General features: G+C 38.5%; 1 protein-coding gene across 1 annotated transcript in view; it reads left to right on the top strand.

Moving 5' to 3' along the window:
* Positions 1-22,142, top strand: part of pals1a (protein associated with LIN7 1, MAGUK p55 family member a) — a 43,739-nt gene that overhangs the window by 17,056 nt on the left and 4,541 nt on the right. The window contains exons 5-12 of the mRNA XM_048600396.1: positions 5,690-5,851; positions 6,007-6,084; positions 6,995-7,178; positions 8,249-8,320; positions 10,415-10,486; positions 11,268-11,435; positions 11,514-11,716; positions 16,888-16,998. Of these exons, the coding sequence (XP_048456353.1) occupies positions 5,690-5,851; positions 6,007-6,084; positions 6,995-7,178; positions 8,249-8,320; positions 10,415-10,486; positions 11,268-11,435; positions 11,514-11,716; positions 16,888-16,998 (1,050 nt within the window). The remainder of the gene's footprint in view (positions 1-5,689; positions 5,852-6,006; positions 6,085-6,994; positions 7,179-8,248; positions 8,321-10,414; positions 10,487-11,267; positions 11,436-11,513; positions 11,717-16,887; positions 16,999-22,142) is intronic.

Raw genomic sequence — 22,142 nt, 5'->3', positions numbered from 1 at the left:
GTTGGTGATATTATATACTGTAGTTTGTTATAACCAAAGAATATACATTTCTTCCATAGTCCAATAAAGGAGAGAAACCTAAACATAATTTCAGTGCCATCAAACAGAGTAGCACAACTGACTTATTTGTATCTCTAAATGTTGTCAATTAATTTCAGTCATGCGATTCAGAATACGGTGTAGAGCAACATAAAATAGCCATTCATAAGTACGAGAAAATACTCACATGCTGGATCCTTAAAACGAATGTTAATACACTGCTGTATGGGATTACATTTGTAAGTATGAACGTTTGTAAGTCAAGCATTCGTAAATGAGGGACCGCCTGTGTATATCAAAAAGGGTAAAAGTTCTCTTTGTGAATTTTATAAATATTTTTACTTCAAAATAGTTGTCAAAATAATCACTAGTTTGAATACTGTGCCTGGAGAAGATGTTAAGCACTGATCGTTCTCTTTTACATTTGAAATTTGATTTATCTGACAGCGTTTATATTCAGTCTCACATGTACAATAGGGACTTGGCTCACTCACTGCAGCATGACTTAAAAGCAAGTTGCTTATAAATCATTTTATAAATATAAAATTAAATAAACACTCAGTATTTTGTTAAATATCTTTGGCATGCCCGCTATTGTGGTGCCCTAGAATTCGGGAGTTTAAAGCTTTACTTTCTACAGAAACAGTTATATTGTTTACCTCAAGTCAAGATGAGGAATCTTGCTTCATTTACTTGCTTGTGAAAGTCATTGTCAGTATTCCAAATTGTAATTCTCTATTCTGACTGCACAAGTACAAAGAATTTCTAGTTTGTACTTAGAACCCGATCAAGTTTGTAAGGCGCCAGGAATCTGGGTTCAATTCCAGCTTCGGGCAACTGTCTGCGTGGAGCTTGCATGGTCTCCCCGTGTCTGTGTGGGTTTCCTCCTCGGTCCAAAGATGTGCAGGTTAGGTGGTTTTGGCCATGTTAAAATACCCGCAGTGTCCAGGGATGTGCTAGGTGGGTTTCCATAGGAAATACAGGGTTACAGGGTCTGGGTGGGGTGCTTTTCGGAGGGTTGATGTGGACTCAATGGGCTGAATGGCCTGCTTCCACACTGCAGGGATTCTTTGATTCCAATCTCAGATATTAGAGTATGAAGGGAATAAGGTGTTATTTTCAGTATTTCTTAACACATGAATTAAGGATTCTTTTCTAATTTTGTAATGCAGATGATTGTTGCAACATTATGAAGTTGATGTTTGATAGTTTTGTTAATGTTTACTGCGCAGGTTTTAACTTTCAATAGCAGTTCAAACGAGTTGTCCAAGTTAAGATAACAAACCAATTGCCTAAGAGATGATTTTGACAATTTGGTTTGTTTTAATTTGTAACGTATATATTATATATTTCACCCAAACAAACTACCTATTTATTTAAAAGATAAATTGCTACAGTCCTTCCAGACTTTGAGGGCGCTTTGTCATTAGAGAGAAAAACGCCTGGTAGGTCACCATGCTTCCAGTGAGGGACGCGGTTGAGAAGAGGAGTCCTTCAATGAAACCTCATCCAGTGCAGGAATTGAACCAGGCTAATGGCATCACGGCATTACAAACCAGCCATCTAAGCTAATTAGTCCCTAAGATCTACTGAATAGGTTGTCAATTTTTCTATTCAAGTACTGCATTTCAATGTTTAGAAATTCGGATATTTTAACTTAGACTTCGAGTATCTTAACTGCAGTGATACAGCAATAGTTCTATTCTGATTTATACTACAGTTTACCCTTCGAACGAGTGAAGGAACACCTAAACAGCAGCTTAGATTAGGGTGCATTGATAAAGTACACTTCTACTTAATTGTTAAAATGTTGTGATGTTTTGCCGTACACTCATTTACTATTTCTCCCAGCCTGAGTCAATGCATACAATCACTTTGCTTTAATTTGGCAAAGATATTTGGATGCCATTTCTACCCTTTATTCTTCTTATCCCCGTGGTTTCTTGAATTATATTTTATCCCCATCTAGTGGCTTTATTGAGAAGTTTCGTTTTGCAGTTTTTCCCCGCACCCACTCTCTGCTACCCTCTGTCCTGAAGGTTTGCATTTTTTGCCTCAAACTTGAGTTTAATCCTACTGGCATTGACATTTAAGTACAAACATTTTATGCAGTGATCCTGGTTAAGTGTTAAGCCTCAGCTGCATAGCTGGATAATTGGTATCATAGCTGCAACAAAAACAAATTCCTAGAAAAACTCAGCAAGTCTGGCAGCATCTGTGGAGAGAAAACAGGGTTAATGTTTTGTGTCTGGTGACCCTTCTTTAGAACTGATTCAGAAGAAGGGTCACTGGACCTGAAATGTTAATGTTGTTTTCTGTACACAGATGCTGCCTTACCTGCTGAATTTTTCCAGAAATTTCTATTTTTGTGAGATTTCCAGCATCTGCAGTTCTTTCATTTTGTTTTTGTTTAGTGGTATCATGGCTGAGCTGTTGTGTTTTGTTTGGAAAAGTCGTGGCAGAGTGGAGACCTTGCCAGTAGTTTCTCATGTATCTGCTGCCCTTGACCTTCTAGATGGTAGTGATCGTGAGTTTAAAGGTGTTGCCTCAGGAAGTTTGGTGTGTTCCTGCAGTGCATCTTGTACATGATGCATATTGCTGCAACTGTGCATCGGTGGGAAAGGAAGTGAATGCTTGAGGATGTGCTGCCAATCAAATGACTGCTTTGACCTGGATAGTAACAAACTCCTTGAGTGCTGTTGGACTGCAGTTATCTAGGAAAGTATTCCATATTCTGCCTTGTTGATGGTAAAAGTACTTTGGGGAATTAGAAGGTATACCCTCTCCCAGAGTATTACCTCTGAGCTGCTGTTGTAGCCACCGTATTTAGATTCCAGCACTGTTTCTGCTAATGTCAAGGATGATGTTTATATTCTCTCTTGTTGGAGATGTACCTTGCTGTTTTCAACTCTAGCCTGCATACTGTGAAGGTATTGCAGGTTGTTGGATATGGATTGGTTCAGTATCTGTGAATTGTGTAGACATCAACAAACATCCCTGTCTGAACTTACGATGGAACAAATCTCATTGCTGAAGCTGGTTGGGCCTAATACAACATCCTGAAGAACTCAAAAGATCTGGGTTCAAGTCCCACCTGCTCCACAGGTGTGAAATAACATCTCCAAACAGGTTGATTAGAAAGTATCTACTGTGATGTACTCCTCCTGCATAGATGTATGGAGCTCAGATGACTGACTTTCACTGACCACTACGTGCGCACACACCGCCCCTCACTTGACTAGGTCTGCTTTACATACTAGTTTGACTGGATGCCTAGCTTGCTTGTTATGCAGAGTGATGCCAACATTTTGTGTTAAATTCCTGTAACAGCTGAGGATACCATCGAAGGTCCCACCTCAACCTTGCCCTTTGCCTGAAGCATGTTGAATTCACCATCAGTTGTCTCTCTCCCGCTCCTTCTGCCTGAAAGAGCAGCCCTATGGTCACTTTACCTTTCTTTTAGTTTTTCTAGGCCTTGATGTGAAAGTTGGTCATATGTATCCTTGACATCAAAGGCAGACACTCTAACGTTGTTTTTGTCCATGTTTGAACCAATGCTGTATTGGGCTTTGGAGCTGGGGCCCTGGCAAAGCCAAACTGAGCATTAGTGAGCAATCTATTGCCAAGCAAGTGATGCTTGATAGCATAGTTGATGGTCCGTTCCATCACTTTACTGATCAAATGTGGACTTGTGGGCCAATAATTGGCTGGATTTGATTTGTCCTGCTTTTGTGTCCAGGATTTACCTGAGCAATTTTACAGAATGTTGGGTAGTTGCATGTAATGTAGTTGTACTAGAACAGCTTGGCAAGTTCAGGAGCACATCCTCAGTATTAGTGCCATAATGTTGGCAGTATCCAGTGTTTTCAGCCATTTCTTGATAACATGCAGTGAACCAAATTGACTGAAGACTGTGATTCCAGGGACTTCTGGGGGACCGCAACATGAATTGGTTTCAGCCTTCTCTTTTTGCACTGATTTGCTGAGCTACCCACTCATTAAGGGTGGAGATTTTGTGGAGCCACCTTCTCCATTGAGTTGTTTAATTGTCAACCAACAACTGGATATGACAGGACTGCAGAGCTCAGATCTAACCTCTTGGCTGTGGAATTGTTCAGCCCTGAGTAGCAATTGCTGCTTATGATGTTTGTAATGCATGTACTTGCGTCTTTTAGCTTGGGGCCCAGTTGGTTGGATAGTAGCTTGCAATGCAAAGTTATGCCAACAGCACGGGTTCCGCTCCTGCATTGGCTGAGGTTACAATGAAGGACACCCTCTCAACTTATCCCCTCACCTGAGGTGTGCTCACGCTCAGGTTAAACCACCAGCAGTCATCTTTATACAGAGAGCAGCCTCATGGTCTCTGGGACCATGGTGTCTTTACCAGCAACTCATTTTTTAGGAATGCTTGATGCTTCTCCTTACATGTCCTCAATTTTCATTGAACCAGGATTGCAGCTCTAAATTGGTAGTAATAGTTGAGTGAGGAATATGCCAGGCCACAAGCTTATAGATTGTTTCAGTACATTTGTAGCTGCTAACAGGCCAGTGTTGAGTTGTTAGAAGCCTATCCTGTTTAGCACAGTGACGCACCATGCAGCATAATGGAGGGCTATCACTATTGTGAAGACAGTGTTTCGTTTCGACAAAGACTGTATGGTGGTCACGCCTACCAGTACTGTTACGGAGATGTGACCACAGAAGGCAGATCGGAAAGGATGAAATCAAGTATGTTTTTAACCTCTCGTTAGTTTGTTTACCATCCAGCACAAAACCAGTCTAGCTACAATGTCCTTCCAGACTCGACCAACTTGATCAGTAATGATGCTGCCAAACCCACTCTTCGTGGTGGTCATTGAAGTCGCCCACCCAGAGTATATTCTGCACACTTGCTGTCCACTGTGCTTCCTCCAAGCTGTGCTTAACACAGGAATAGTGATTCCTTAGCTGAGCAACGGTTGTACATAGTAATCGGTAGGATTTTTTTGGCTCATGTTTGACCTAATGCCATGAGACCTTGAGGTCAGCAGTCTGTGTTGACAACTCCTTGGGAAGTTCTCTCCCAGCTGTATAAAATTGTGGTGCACCTCTACTGACAGTGGAACAAAACATAACTAGGAATTCTGGTGTTGTCTGGAATATTATATGGTACGGTATGATTCCGAAGTTGGTGCTTGACTAATCTGTGAGACAGTGCTCCCAAGTGTGGCATTAGCTCCAGATTTTTAGTCAGGAGGACTTTGCAGAGTCAATAGGGTAAGTTTGCCATTGTTCCTGATACCAAAGGTCCATGTAAGATGTTCCATCTGGTTTCATTCATTTGTTGAGCCATTTCTGCAGCTTGATGCAACTACTAGGCTTACAAGGCTTGCAAGGCTAAAGGTCTGAAGAAGTGTCATATCGAACTTGAAATATCAACCATGCTTTTCTTTGTGTAGATGCTACCTAACCTACTGAGTTTCTACAGCATTTTCTGTTTTTTTTTGCTTTAGTCTCTTGAGCTGGTTTCTTTCCTCCCCACCTGTGCACAGCTGTCTACCCACCACTCTTTACTGACAGCTGATTCATCAGTAGTCTAGGGATTCAATCTATCTGTCTGGTTCACCTAAACTTGCATAACGTGTGTTTTTTTAATTGTATTCCTGTATAGGGAGCTACGGTACGTAACGATGTGGAATCTGTCATTATCAGTCGTATTGTGAAGGGTGGTGCTGCAGAGAAGAGTGGTGTATTGCACGAAGGGGATGAAGTCCTTGAAATAAATGGGATTGAGATTCGTGGGAAGGATGTTAATGAGGTGTTTGATTTGCTGGTATGTGATTTGTTTCTAATATAAAGTTGCGTGGCTAGTCTTCCGTCAGTCTGATCCTTACAAAATACTTGTGTGGTTTTCATGTTTCTGATATTACAGAATTATATTGATATTTAGATACAGCTCAACATATTTTTTCTTTGTTATCTATACAGGCTGATATGCATGGTACACTGACATTTGTGTTGATTCCCAGTCAACAGACCAAGAATCCTCCTGCCAAAGAGATGGTGGTAAGTAAGCTATGTTTCAAGAAATATTAGAAGGTACTTGTACCGATTTTAAGTTAACAATTGTTTGACCATATCTTGTAGCTTCAGCAGATTAACTTGAATTTTACTAAATAGTTTTAATTTATTTTAGCCAATCAGTCCCATATGTCAACTTTTTCAAATTGAACAGATTTAACATGGAATATGTTCTTTGTATGGGCAAGATGAAATGATTTTCTCCCAGCTAGTGGTGGGGCGGGATTCAGGATTACGGCAATTTTTGTGCCATTACGATAAGTTATTAGAGTATCAGAATAGAAGCCCCTCTTTCAGTAAAAAACTAGAGTGGCTTGTCGTTACCCATAGAAAATTGTTCACTCTAAGTGAAAAGTTTCAAAGCTCTATGTACATAAAATTTTGTTGGAGTTTTTAAAGTTGCATTGATGAATTAGGGTTTAGTGCAATCCAGTGTCCACTATGTTAGAATCATAAGTATAATCTGTGTGGTATATGTGCTTGCAGAGAACTAATAAGCAAAATTTCCACTGACAAACTTAATAGAGCATGATCATAATTCTGAAGAAGAGTCAGTGGACCCAAAATGTTAACTCTAATTTCTCTCCACAGATGCTGCTTGATCTGAAATTTTCTAACAATTTCTGTTTTTGTTGTGATCATAATTTAAGTTTATTATGTTTTGTCATGTGAAATACTTTCAAACCCTGGGTGAGAAGTGCTGTGAGAGGGCCAAGCGCTTCCTCCTTGATTTGAAAAATAAATTATAGGAACTGTCAGGCAAATTGGTTAGGGATCTCTCCAAGTTTTGAATCCATTGTGATAATGGAAGTCGATAAGAGAAGGAAAGATTTCTTGTAAATTTTAAAAAAATGGAAAATGAGTAAATTTTGATGCATAGCAACTGTTTCTTCAGGTACATGTGAAAGCCCATTTTGATTACGACCCCTCAGATGATCCTTATATTCCCTGTCGTGAGCTGGGGCTGTCTTTCCAGAAAGGAGATGTGCTTCATGTGATAAGTCAAGAAGATCCCAACTGGTGGCAAGCTTACAGAGATGGAGATGAAGACAATCAGCCATTAGCTGGACTTATTCCAGGTAAGACGTTAGTATGCAGTGATTTTTAAACTATATGCTACATTTGTAAATCTCGGTTGTGAAAAGGGTTCCTTGGCATCAGTGACTGAAAAATGATTAGTGCAAAATAGTTAACTTGTCTCTGCGTTTTACTTGTTTTTGTTAAAATGCTGTTTTGTGAAAACAAAGTAAAAGATAAATTCTAGAGCTGATAGACACTTGGCTGTTCCAAAACTCGATCTAACCTTGAGCATAATACTGCCAATGCTAGAAATAGAATACAAAATCTGAAAATGCTGGAAATACAGGTCTGAAGAAAGAAGTAGAATTAACATTTCAAGTTGATTTTTTTTTTTCCCTTCCAGTGTAACACCCATTTATTATAAACTTCTTTTTGTTTTAATGGTTAGCAGCTTTTTAAAAAAAAAAAGTTCTGCTGTTCAGTCTGAGACAAATGTATATGTGAGCGTTTGTAAGTTTTTGTATTATTTCCCAGAAAGACATGGAATTTAATCAGAATCCTAAAGTCTTCTTTAGCTATATTATAAAGTTTAAGGCAAGCTCTTGGCCCAGTAACCACTTTGAATGTGAACTGCAGAGCAATACATTACCTGTCCAGGATCTGTGGTTTGGTTTTATTTTGAACGGCTTTAGTGTTATCCAGCCTGAAATTGCTTAAAGCATCCTAGTTTAAATATCAACCACTTTGCTATGAGACTTAAGGTGATGTACATCTGCACCCCTTGCCCTGTTGAATCCTGACAGTGAAGAAGCTCTGTTTTGTTGGTAACCTTTCCCAAAAATACAAAATCTGATTTTTGTCAACCTTGTTAGAAATAGCTGGCCTGAGTTTTGCAGTATCTTCACAGGTTGAACAGCACAAACAAGTCTTTCTGGTAACGTACTGTCAAAAAGATTAAATTCACCTTTTATCTAGCTTGCAATCCTGCTCCTCTGCTGCCTGGCCTGCTGTGTTCATCCAGCTCTACACCTTGTTATCCCAGATTCTCCAGCATCTGCAGTTTCTACTATCTCTTGCAATCAAGTATCTTACTTTTTACAGTAACCTTTATCCTTTTACGTACAAACAGGGAAAAGCTTCCAGCAACAAAGAGAAGCCATGAAACAAACCATTGAGGAAGACAAAGAGCCAGAGAAATCAGGTTAGGAGTGGCGTAAATTCAAAGTCCTGTTTATGTAACTTTAAAAAATGTAAACAAATGAAATCAAAATTGGGATTATTATAGAACAGTCATAAAAATATATTTGTGTTGTACTGTTGCCCATAAGTTATCTGTCAGGAAGAAAAATTAAAATACAATTCAAGTAACTCCATGGATAGCTGGTTAGACTTGCACAGTGAAGATCCAGCCCTAATGTGCTCCTTTAAAGTGGCAGCTATATACAACATTTTTTTTCCTGATTACGTGGTTAAGCCACTGGTTAGTGGTCACATTGTTTGGACAGGAAGCATGGTTGCGCAAATATGATGCGGTACTGATGACTATGGAACGGTCAGTTCTAGAGAGCAGTCTCAATGATAGAATGAAAAGTGCCAATCTCCCAATTCCATTCGAAACACTTTGAACTCAGAATTCTTCTGTGAAACATCAAGGTGACATTTGTGTGATATTTAGTAACGCTAAAAAAAAACTTCCTGCATTCCCTAGATAATTGATTTTTTTCAAAATTTTTCTTCATTTTAGGCTGTACTTGAAAGATGAATGCGCCAGTGCATTTTACAAATACAGTTAGCCATTGATTAATTGGCTGTTCTAAGATTTTTGCGATTAAACTTTTACAAATTTATGAAGTCCAGTTGCCCATTAATGCAGCAAATGAATTTGGCCTGTACAGCATTGTACAGTTTTGTCAAATTTAATTCCGCTTCGAAATACTGAACATAAATAGTTAAGAAATAGTTGGTAATATGTTATTAAGTAGCTAGGAAACTTAACTGCTCTTAGAATTGTCACTCTTTATGATTTCTGTTTTAGGTTGTCTTGTACGTGTGAACTGCTAATTGGGTAGATACCAGTCAGGCATTTAGAGAATTACTTCAGTTTTAAAAACACAACTTGATAGGCTGGTTAAAATAATCCTGAAGTCATTGCTACCTTGAAGTGGGCTGTTATTTTATGTAATTAAATATAGTTGTTTCTGTAACAATCAATAGAGTCATGAAGTATTTAGTATTAGGGTGGCAGGCCGAATGAAGCAATTTATATTGCAAAAATAAGAACTTTGTTTCATTAAAGCTTAAAAGTATTACCCTGGTTGGTGTCCATTGAATCATAGCATATTGTAATGTTCTAATTTATTACACAGCATTTGGTGTCCCAATTTAGTTACAAGTCATTATTAAATTACCAGTCTGAAATTTAGCTGAGTTGTAAAGGTAAGACGTTAACCATTAGCTATTTGAATCTTGTTTACTTCCAAATATCAATAAAGAATGCCTTAACAAAAGGCAAGGGAATCCTGAGCTTGCGTCTTTCAAATGATTGCTGTATTAGCAATGACGCAAAAGCCTTTAAAAGTTATGGTATCCCATTGGTGATGTAATCATTTTTCAGGCAGATAGGAAAGAATTCCTAATGAATCAAAAATACTGTATAATCAGTGACTGGTAAACAATTACAGATAATTAGTAAACAAAAAGGCAAGATTAGATTCGTACTCATGTAGTGAATCCTGATCATCTGGAATACTCTGATGTAAAGGGTGATGGTGGTAGATTCAACAGTAATTTTCAAAAGGGAATAGAATAAATATTTTAAGGGCAATAAGGTGGAGGTTGAAAATTAAACTAACATGGCAGCTTTTTGGAAGAGAACCTCAGCAGGTTTGGCAGCATCTGTGAGAAGAAAGCAGGTTTGCTGTTTCACTCGAGTGCTTCTTCATCTGAGCTGTTAGTAGCCCGGAAATCCTAGCTATAACAGAACAGATGAAGAGTCACTGGACTTGAAACGTTAACTCTACTGTCTTCCCACAGATTCTGCCAAAACTGCTGAATTTCTGCAGCAATTTCTGTTTCTGTAGATGCTGGAGATCTCCAACACTTCTTTGTTTTAATTTAGATTTTGAAAGAGTCAGTTCAGGCACTTTGGTTCAGAAAAATACTGTAATGAGAATTTCTAATTCTAACTTTGCCCACTCATAACACTGATTCTTGCATATTCTGTGTGAAAAGCTAGCCTTGGAATTTAAATACTTGGGACAGAATAACATCAGGCCTAAGTGTTTTTTTACTCCAGGTAAACTTTGGTGTGCTAAGAAAAATAAGAAGAAACGGAAGAAGGTGCTGTACAATGCAAATCGAAATGATGGTATGTATAAGAAATATGTCCAGTTTTAATATAAGAACCTTGATTTTGTGAACTTTACCACCATAGTGCAGCATTGCTGCACTATGTCTGAAGCTTGATAATTTTGCGTTGAAATGTGGTCAAGATGTGACAACATGTCAAACTTCAGTTCATGTGACAATTAATGTGCTCATTACCCAGCATTATCTGTGTCTCTTACTTGATTTTGTTAAAAAAAAATCACTGGAAGTGATTCACATATCTCTTCAGTCCTGCTGGAACAGAGTCATCTATTAATAAAACAGATCAGGCCGTTTTTTGCATCAGCTGACTCCTCATGCTGGCCTGTCTATACTGTGTTACTTCCATTGCTGTGAGGGGGAGAAAGGGCCCAGTTCAAACAGTTAAAAGCTTGAATGAGAGAGCTGAGTAAAAGGGTCAATATGTATAATGGTGCAATGCTAGTGACAAAAGAGAAACTATGAAAAGAATAGCAATAAAGGAAAGAGAAATAGTTAGGAATTTTAGGAAAGGTGCTAGAAAGTGACATATTGTAGAAATAAACAAAAAGACTATTAAGTAAACACATTAATGTAAAATTCAAAATGTTCTAAAGTGTGTATACTTGAACACTGTTGTCTCCCCCAAGGGTTTTCTTGTACTTCCAGCTGCCCTCTCAAAATCCCTTCCTTTTGCTTCCCCTTGCCTTTTTTATGTATGCCTTTGGAAATCATCAAGGAAAAATTGGGTAGGTGCAGGTATACTTACGAAAGACTGTTGTATTTCTGTTTTCCCCCAACAGACTATGATAACGATGAGATCTTGACCTATGAAGAAATGTCACTATATCACCAACCTGCAAGCAGAAAAAGGCCAATTGTTTTGATTGGTCCACCAAACTGTGGTCAGAATGAACTGAGGCAGAAATTGATGGAAAGAGAGGTTGATCGTTTTGCTCTAGCAGTACCTCGTAAGTTATCTGAACCATCTTGCTTTAACTGTATCCAGTGGTATGTTTTCTGTCTCACTCATTTCTTTGCATTTGTAGATACAACGCGTTCTATGAGAGATGAAGAAGTAAATGGGCGTGATTACCTTTTTGTGTCACGGCAATTTTTTGAAGCAGACATGGCAACTAACAAATTCATTGAACATGGAGAATATGAAAAGAACCTGTATGGCACCAGTATTGATTCAGTGAGACAAGTGATCAATTCTGGAAAAATATGCCTATTAAATTTACATACCCAGGTAAGCAGCTAAAGCATAAGTTATGAAAGCAAAATATTACAGAAATCTAACATAAAATCATATAAAATGCTGGAAATACTCAATAGGCCTGGCAGTACTTATGAAAAAAGATTTAACATTCTAGGTTTGTGAGCATTTGTCTAAACTGGCAAGAGTTAGATATATTAATTGGATAAAGAGATTTTTGTCAACATTTAAGTAGGAGACAAATTGAATACTACTTAATGCTAGGTATTTTACAGTTAAGTAATTATACAGTTCAAGTACAATTCCTCAATGAGTTAATGAAGTGAAATGAAGAGACAAAATTATTTCTACAAATCAAGCAAGGAAAAGGAGAAGAGGTTCATTGTACAAATGTTGATCTTATAAAAACATGAAAATATAATGAGTGGTTAATATAGGCCAAGGAAAAAGAGCAGTTACAATGGCAACATGCAATAATAAAAGCAAAACTTTCAGTTCTGCAAAAAAAATCTCTCTAAGAAGTGAGATTTAAAGACGAAAATAAATTGGGATCTGATGATGGATGTAAATTAGGAAATATTCTGAATGACACCTTTCCTTGTGAATACTTTGGGTAAGTAATGAACACCAATTCCTCTCTGGGGCGGGGGAAGAGAATGAACAAAGCAAAATTCAAGATTTTGATGTCCAGTAAAAATTGAAATAAATGACAAGAGTTGGTAATGATACTCGAGTTTGAGACTGGCAAAGAGATTAGTGAAATGCTGCCAATCGTTCAAGGAATCAGTGGAGATGTAAAATGCTGAGAGTTTGCAAATAGTTCCCATACTCAAACTGAGGAAATTATAGATCCAAGAGTCTATCATCAATTCTGTGAAATAGTGGAATGACTTTCATGAGCCAACTAGAGGCAGAACCTCAGCAAAAGCTAATCCATCATGTGAATTGTCTGAGTCATGAGGAAAAATAAGAGACCCTTGTGCTATATAGCAACGAAACAAGTAGCTGCAACGTAATGTTACGTTAAAGGTATGCACGCTAACAAATGAAAGGATTATAAAACTGTTAATGTGACACTGATTCAAAAACTGAAAGAGACAAAAAGGTAACTATAGGCTAATTAGCTTAGCATCTTTTGTTGGAAAAGTATTGGTATCAATTATTATGGAAGGATTGGCAGAATATCTGGAAAATCATATTTTAATCAAGCAGAGTCACTATGGCTTCGTGAAAGGGAAGTAGTGTCTGTGTGAGTTTTGAGTAAGTCTCAGAGTGGAAAGAGGGGAACTAGTAGATGTATTGTTTGGACTTCTAGAAGGCATTAGACAAGATACCTGAAAAGGTTAAGTCATAAGATGTGAGCCACTATATTAGAGGTGGTAAATTGGCACAGTGAAAATTTATTAATGGGCAGGAAACAATGAGTTGGGGTTGAGAGTTCTTTTTCAGGTTGGTGACTCGTGTCCAGTGAGTTTTCACAGGAATCAGGGCTGGGACTGCAACTATATAATACATTAATGACTTGGAGGAACAAAGTGAACATACTGTAGCCAAATTTGCATCAACACAAAAATAGATGGAAAGGCAGGTTATGAGAGAGAGAGAGAGAGAGAGACAAACAGCTTAGAGATATTAGGTAGGTTATGTAAGTAGGCAAAAGGAATATAATATGGGAAAATGTGAGGTCATTCCTTGAGAAGGGAGAACAACACAGTATTATTTAACTGAAGAAAAACCGCAGAAAGCTGCAACACAAAAGGACTTGTGGGTATTTGTATATGAAACACAAAGCTTGCACATAGGTGCAGCAGATATTAGGAAGACTAATGGAATGTTGGCCCTTATTTCAAAGGGGTTGGTGTGTAAGTGTAGGGAAGTCTTACTGCAACTGTACAGGTGCTGGTGAGACCACATTTGGAGTACTGCGCACATTTTAGGTCCACTTATCTGAGGAAAGACATTATTTCATTGGAGGTGGTTCAAAGACGGTTCACTGGGATGATCCCTGATGTGTGGAGGATTATCCTATGAACAAAGGCTAATTAGGTTGGCGTTCTACTTGCTGAAGTTTAGAAGAACAAGAGGCAATCTCATTGAAACACATAGGATTCTTAAGTGGCTTGACATGGTGACTGCTGAGAGGATGTTTCCTCTCATGGGATAGTCTCAGACAAGAGGGCATCATCTCAGAATAAAGGGGTACCAATTTAAGACTGAGATGAGGAATTTCTTCTTAGGGTTTTGTGTTTTTGGAACTACTTGCTACCGAGTTGTGAAGGCAGAGTCCTTGTGTATAGTTAAAGGTGAGAGATTCTTGGTCAGTAGGGGAATTGAAGGTTATATGAAAAATGCAAGAAAATGGGTGTGGGGAATTTCAAATCAGCCATGATCTTATTGAATGGTGGTGCAAGCTCAATGGGCCGAATGGGGACACTTGCTGTGATATCGTATGGTCTTATAATTTAAATGGTGGGGCTAGGACAAAGGGGGTTCAAAACTGTGTAGGATAACTTTTCAACACGAAGATTTTAATGCAAAGTTTAATGAACATTTTGCATGGATTTTCTGGGAAAAGGTAGATGATGCGAATCCTCGAATCTCGTAAGTAGTAATTGAATGGAGCAATGGAAGGGAACGTTACATTGTCCTGGACAAATATATTCAGAAATGCTGAAAGGATTTCCTCAATCCATAAATGTCTTGCGCTCACCTGAAACTCAAACAAAATGAATAGCCTACTAACAGACAGTTAAGGTACATGTCAATCCATTATTGTTCCAAGTATGCTTTTGTCCTATATATAGGTAACTTGTATTGCATCTCATATCAGTAAATACATAGTCCCTTCAAAATACATTTAGTCCAAAGATAATTGTCACTTTTTATAGCCAGGCATGGAAGGGTAAATCGGCTCTCATTTCAACTGTATTGTTCAATTATATCGTTAGGACTCTCAACATGCTGAAATAAGTATGAGCAGAATTGTGTCATATCGATTATTTGCATGCAGGATCCTTTGAACCTTAATGTTTTATTTTGTTTTAACTTGCGTTGTCATCTGTAAAATGCCTTTTGTGTTAAATAAGGCACTTTTCTTTGGAACTTAAGTTTTGAGTCAATAAATACTGATTTAATTGCTTTTAAAAATACAGTATAACAGTCAAATAGTTTTGGAAGCTTATCTGATATAGGCAAAGCCAAGAAAACTAGAGAGATAGTAAAAACTGCAGATGCTGGAGTCGGATTAGTTTGGAGCTGGAGGAACACAGCAGGCGAGGCATCAGAGGAGTAGGAAAGTTGACGTTCCAGGTCAGGACCCTTCTTCAGAAGTGTTCCTCCAGCTCCACACTGTGTTGTTCAAGAAGACTATAGTTTATTACATCACTCTGTGGTCATTAAACTTGCAATGAACTTGCAAGACAGTAATAGAGAAGAAATTATAAGTCCAATAGCTAATTGCTAGTTCTCATACAAGATTTTACAAAACCCACAAAAGTAGCCAGTGGCCTCGTTCAAGGTTGAAACACAGGAGTTTGATCACTTTGGTCATAGAAGCGTAGACTAGTTAGAAATCAGGAGTATAAACATATGAATTAGGTGAAGAGCTAGGCCATTGGCCTGTCAAGCTTGCTCACCATTCATTGAGATCATTGATTTTTTTTGCTTTGAATTCCACATTCCTATCTACCTCTGATTTACTTTTGATTCCCCACCTAACAATAATCTATCCCTCTCCACATTAAAAATATATAATAACCCTCCCTCCAATGCATTCTGGTGCACAGCATTCAAAAAATAAGATAATCTTCTTAACTCTGTTCTAAAAAGGTGACCCCTAATCTTAAAACTGTGCTTTAATGTGTAGGCTCACCCAAAAAAGAAACAACATTTCCCCTGTTCACTTTATCAAAACCATTCAAGATGTTATACACTTGTCAGGTCACCACTTCATTCCTCTACACTTCAGGAGCAAGAAGCTCTATCTTACCTGGAATGAATGGATTTTCTTCAAGGAATCGGGCTAATAAACCTCTGAGCTGCTTCTAACACATTTACATGCATTTTTAAATAAGAGGACTAAAATAGTACACTGAGCTGTAGTCTTGCCTTTATAATTAAAACATAATATTCTCTTTTTAATATTCAATTCCCCTCAAAGTAAAGGATGGCATTCAGATAGCCTTCTTAATTACTTGCTTTAATTCAATGCTATCCTTTTGTGATTCCTGCATGAGAAGATATAATCCCTCTGCAAGTTGAAATTCTTCAGTCATTCTCCGGTTAGGTAATCCTCAGCTTTTTTTTTATTCTTTTTGCATTTTGTCACAGTATACCCTCATTTTGCAACCTTTTTCCCCAGCCACTCACTCAACCTGTATATATCAGTCAGCGACCTCCTCCTTATGTACTCTTCAGAAGTGTTTTCCTACCTGTTTTTAATGTCACTCAATTAGTCACCTCCTTAACTTTTTCTCATTATCCTGCACATTTCTTCTCCTTTAATGGTTATCCTGTCTTGCTGAAAGTTGCAATTAAATTTGCCTCTGCCATATACTGCCAGTGTGCTCCAGTTCCCGAACTCACTAAAACAAAGCTCCAAACTAATGCACCTATTATTCACTCCTTTTGGTCCTTTCCTAAAACACAGCCCTTAGTTTCAGCAGAGCCAATAGGTTCAAGCAGTACGTTTGTAAATTAGCTACAAGTGGCTTGCCTATGTGTTCCTCAATTTGGTGATTGTATTACTCCCGAAATATGTTGCAATTCACTAATGCACAGACAGCCATCTGTTGTTTACCACTTTAAATTTATAATCGATGGGAGAAATCTGGTCACAATTATTGACATAATCCTCAATCCTGGATCAAATTAATTTGAACTCTGCTGTTGTGGTTTCTGTATTTAAAAACAAAATAATGAATAAGTGCACTTGTTATGGAATATTGCTGTGCTCCATTTGGAACTAGAGAGCACTTGTACGGTTAGCTCTTGAATACAAGATTTTCAGCAAAGCCTATTCTTTTGGTTGCATTTCTTGAGTCGCATTAAGATGGAAAAACTGAAAAATACTCACTCAATCCCTTGACAACCAAGGAATAAATTGTTCTAAAATGTCATTCATTATTTTGTCCCAAAAAATCTGGTGTTATTTGTAGTTTTCGTTATGTTTTCTCATTGCTGCATTTGTTTTTTTTGTTCCCTAGTCGTTGAGAATTCTACGCAATTCAGATTTAAAACCTTATATAATCTTTATTGCACCACCTTCCCAGGAGAGATTGCGTGCAATGCTGGTCAAAGAGGGGAAAAATCCAAAGGTAATTTTTAAAACTTTTTGTGTTTTTGGGCATCATTGTAATCCTAAATAACATTAGACATAACATGATGTACACTTATTCAAAGAAGGCATTCTCAAGGTTGACTAGTTTAATTCAAGAGCAAGGGAATAACATTACTTATTCTTATGAGTTTTTTGGGACTTTTCTATTAAGAGTAACAGTATAGAATAACACACAATCAAAGGCTTTCACCTTAGTCTGCATTACAATTCTTAAAATTTCTTTCATTACTTTGAACTTTTTATCATTCATTACCTACTTTTAGTTAAAAGATTTCACTTCACTGCAAATGTGTAAATTATTCTCCATTTAATGTACAGTATTGAGGTTATAGATGAGGTGCTGGATGTTCATTATACAAGAATTTTTGTTAACTTTTTTTCAATTTGCTCAACCACTGTTTCACTTCCACCTTTACCTTATCCCTGGTAAATCATTCAGCTCAGAGGCATTGTTTGATTCAACTCCACACAGGGTTCGCATGTATAGTAATGACATAACTCTGCCTCGGTCCCACCTGTCTCAACTTGTTCACTGCGTCTATGTTGTCTAAAGGCTTATCTAATAACCTGATCTTGGTTGAGTTTCCTTGAGTTAAATATTCAGAGGAACAAAGTTCTTGGGCCCAAACGCTCACTCCAAACCTTTGCCACTGATTTCATCATTTTCCTTGTATGCTGCCTTAGATTCAGTTAGTCTGTGCTCAACCTCAGCTTCTGTTGCTTATCCTTATGCTTCAGCTCCCTTGCTGCTAAAACGCTGTTCTTTGTCTTACTCATTCTTTTGCTTTAAGTTACATCCTAACATTGCCCATTCCTAACTTCAGACCAACTGTTTCTCAAAAACTGTCTGAGGCTGAAGGGGGACCTTTAGAGGCTTATAAAATCATGAGGGGCATGGAGAGGATCAATAGCCAAGGTCTTTTTCCTAGGGTAGGGGAATTCAAAACTAGAAGGCACAGGTTTAAGGTGAGAGGGCGAAGATATAAAAGGAACCTAAGGTGCAACTTTTTCATGCAGACGGTGATGAGTGTATAGAATGAGCTGCCACAGGAAGTGATGGTGTGGGATACAATTAGAGCATTTCAAAGGCATCTGGATGGAAACATGAAGAGGAAGACCTTAAGAGGGATATGGGCCAAATGCTGGTAAAAGGAACTAGATCAGTTTAGGATATCTGGTCAGCAAAGATGAATTGGACTGAAGAATCTGTCTATAACTCTACATTTGTCCAATTGTTAGCTTTTGTGTGATATTTCCCTCTATTATTGACACTTGCATCTTCAGCCACCTAGAACCTATGCTCCAGAATTCTGTCTGAAAACTCTTCATTGTGGAACTGCTACAATTGCCTCAGACTGCCAATTCACCAAAACTTTCTTATATGGCTCAGCAACTATTATTCTCTGATTACTCTTCCACACAGTGTCTTTGAGTTTATTATATGAAAAATAAATTTAAATCCAGATTCTTGACAAAGTAGCTACTGCTAAGCCATAAACTGATTTAACAAGTCCTCATGATCTGAACAGCTTACTAGGCATAAAAATAATTCATAATATATTACACTTTGGGTGAGTGCTAGATTAGAAGTTTTACTGTCATTCCTTTCCCTAAAAGCAAGTCTCAAACTTTGTTATTTGCTGTGCAATTTTTATTGAGTGTGTTTAGAAATTGTAGGCAATTGTAGTTTAGCTGCAGTCAGTCCTCCTGCCAGTGGATTTGTGTGGAGCAACTTATTTTGTGAGCTGTTTGCTCATTGCACACTCCACTTAAAGTAATTTCCTTCTTTGCTGATGAAAGTCGGTTATTCCTAAGTTAGATTTAAATTCACTTAACGTTGTATTTTATATTTTTGTACTAGAGTGCAATTCCAAAGTTTATGGGTTGCCGATGTTACTGGGAGACAAGGAGAAGACAGTATTATTTGTTGGATGATACAGCTTTCCTCTACATGCCACAAAATCTAGATTGTTTAAACAAGGTGGACCGTGAGGAATTTCAGTTTTTTGCATGTTACTTCAAGATGCAAATCAATTAACATTCTTCCTGTAGAGAGAGAATTAATCAGCTTCATGTTGGAGCTGAAGACATGTTGTGCATGCTGATCTTGCCCTTGCTTAGAGTGTCATCGTGTTTCAGATGCTGGGATTTTTATTACTTTTCATCACACGCTGAGAACACTTGATTTAGAATGAGAGAACTTAAGCTTTGTTGTGCTTTATTATTTTCCATCCCATTTCTTTGGGGACCTTCTTGATAAGTTGAGAAATCTATTTCTCCCTGCCTTGGCATTGGTGTTCTCAACTATCTTGTCCAAGAGCATGCAGAGCGGTGACTGGATACCATGCAAGGCAGAAGGCTGCCTTATGCACTAGTTCCAATAGGTCATTTTCACATATATTTCTTCAAACCTACTTTCCTGCATGCCATCCTCTTTAGGAAGAGGGCAGTAGATGCCAAGCAAGTAGTAACTAAGCTGTGAGGGGATGGACCTGTGATAAATACTCAGGTATTGTTTAAAAAAAATCTGTATACGGGTGTGGTCATATTTATAATAGAATCTGTCAGTGTAATTCTGCAATGCTGTAACTACACACTCCAACCAAGAGTGGTACTAGAAGAATTTAACTTGGAAAAGTGGAACTTCTCCCCTCCCTCTTGTGTCACTTCAAGTGATTGCTGTACGTGGTTTCAGCTTCCGATGTGGAGAGCAGTGCCTTGGGAGAGCCATTCCACTATGCTGTTATGTAACAATGCAGCCGTAACACACCCTCCATCACATCTCATCTGTGTATTAAGATTCAACAACATCACCTGAAAGCATGTCAGTTTCCCTAAGTACTCAGGTGCCACACCAACACCATTCTAAATTCAGTGTTGTGATGGTTCCATGCCCATAAGAGAGAGATGTGTTCTGTCCTGTTTCTCGTAGAGAAGTGTTGCCACAGTGGTGTCAGAATGTCGTCTTCCAACAGGCAGTTGGTAAACAGCATTTGAGTTCTCCCTGGGTGTTTTTCTTGAAAAATGACAAAAGTGAATGGGGTCAGTGCTCTCCAGACCCAGGGAGGTTTTTAATTTTGCTTTCACTTAGTGAGAAGATCTGCCAGCTGCTGAACTAAAAGCTTGAGTTTCCTGCTACTAGAATCTTGGATAGCAAGGCTTCCTCTTAAAAATCATAAAGGGCAGATTGTTTGTTTCCTCTGGACTGGAGAGAGAGAGAGCATGAGAGAACTGTGACCGTTTTGCGGAATTGCATTTTTGCCAAAGGGTGTGTTTGTGGGATGATGCCAGTATTGGAACAGTTGATGATTAGTGATTAATCATATAGTATCTTGTTAAGGCTTGTGCCTGTTCTTCTTTTCATTTGTATTTTAACTGTGTTGTCGGAATACAGCTTATTTTGATTAAAGCCTAGTAGTGGCCTGATTGAATCACATCTGGAACACTGCACCTTACACTTGCCTTTAAATAAATCTATAAAAGTTAGAGTCTAGGCTATCCCCATCCAGTACTTTGGTTGGGGGTTGGTGGGATCTGGTCTGATCCACAACAACGGGCGAGTCTGATACCCAGTACAGAATGAGCAGAGACTTCAAATGTTGGGAAGATTGAAGCCATTTTTGGTCCCTGCAACAAATTCTATTCCCTAGACTTTGATTTCACTCCTATCCCTAACAAGCTTTTGAGTCTGCATCAGACTGTTCATAACCTTGGTGTCTTATTTGACTCCAAGATGAGCTTTTGACCTTATATTTGCAACGTCTCCGAAACATGCAGTTTCCGCCTTTTGTGGATTCACTCAGCTCCATCCCTGTCTCTGCTCATTTACTGCTGATACACTGAAGCCTTCATTAGAGACATAGAGTTGTAGAGTTCGGAAACAGACCCTTTCAGTCCAAATCATCCATGCCGACCAGATATCCTTAATAAATCTAGTCCCATTTGCCAACATTAGGCCCATATCCTTTTAAATCCTTCATATTAGTATACATCCAGATGCCTCTTAAATGTTGTAATTGTACTAGCCTCCACCTCTTCCTCTGGCAGCCCATTCCGTACACGCACCACCCTCTGCATGAAAAAGTTACCTCTTAGGTCCCTTTTTCTCTTTCTCCTGTCACCGTAATCCTAAGCCTCCTAGTTTTGATCTCACCCACTCTGGGGAAAAGACCTTGTTTATTCACCCTATCCATGTCCCTTTAATTTTATGAACCTCTCAGCCACCAATGTTCCAGGGAGAATAGCCCCAGCCTATTCAGCCTCTCCCTATAGCAGGGAGATCAGAAATGAACGCAGTATTCCAAAAGTGACTAAGCAATGTCCTCTACCGCCGCAACATGACCTCCCAACTCCTATTCTCAATGCACTGCCCATAAAGGCAAGCATACCAAATGCGGCCTTCCCTATCTTATCTACCCGGGACTCCACTTTCAAGGAGCTACTAACCTGCACCCCAAGGTCTGTTTGTTCAGCAACACTCCACAGGATCTTACCATTAAATGTATAACTCCTGCCCAATTTGCCCCTTCAAAATGCAGCACCTCACATTTATCTAAATTAAATTCCATCTGCCACTCTTCAGCCCATTGGCCCATCTGGTCATGATCCTGTTGTATTCTGAGGTAACCTTCTTCACTGTCCACTACATTCAATTTTGGTGTCATCTGCAAACTTACTAACCATACCTCCTATGTTCACATTCAAATCAGTTATAAAAATGACAAGGTGTACTGAGCACTGATCCTTGTGGCACACTACTAGTCACTAGTCTCCAATCTGGAAAAATAACCCTCCACCACCACCCTTTGTCCTCTTCCTTTGAACCAGTTCTGTATCTAAATGGGTAGTTCTCCCTGTATTCCATGTGATATAACTTTGCTAACCAGTCTGCCATGAGGAACCTTTGTCAAACGCCTTACTTCAGACTTGACTATTCTCAAATGCTCCTAACTGATTTTTCTACCATCCATAAACTTAGTGATCCAAAACTCTGCCATTGTCCGGAGTTGCACCAAGTTCCATTTGTGCATCACCCCTGTGCTTGCTTGACCTACATTGGTTCCAGTTTAGCAGTGCCTTGATTTTAAAGTTCCCAGCCTTGATTTTAAAGTTCCCAGCCTT

The sequence above is a fragment of the Rhincodon typus genome, chromosome 8 (assembly GCF_021869965.1).
Source record: "Rhincodon typus isolate 14 chromosome 8, sRhiTyp1.1, whole genome shotgun sequence".
Lineage (NCBI taxonomy): Eukaryota > Metazoa > Chordata > Chondrichthyes > Orectolobiformes > Rhincodontidae > Rhincodon > Rhincodon typus.
This window is presented reverse-complemented; position numbering and strand designations above follow the sequence as displayed.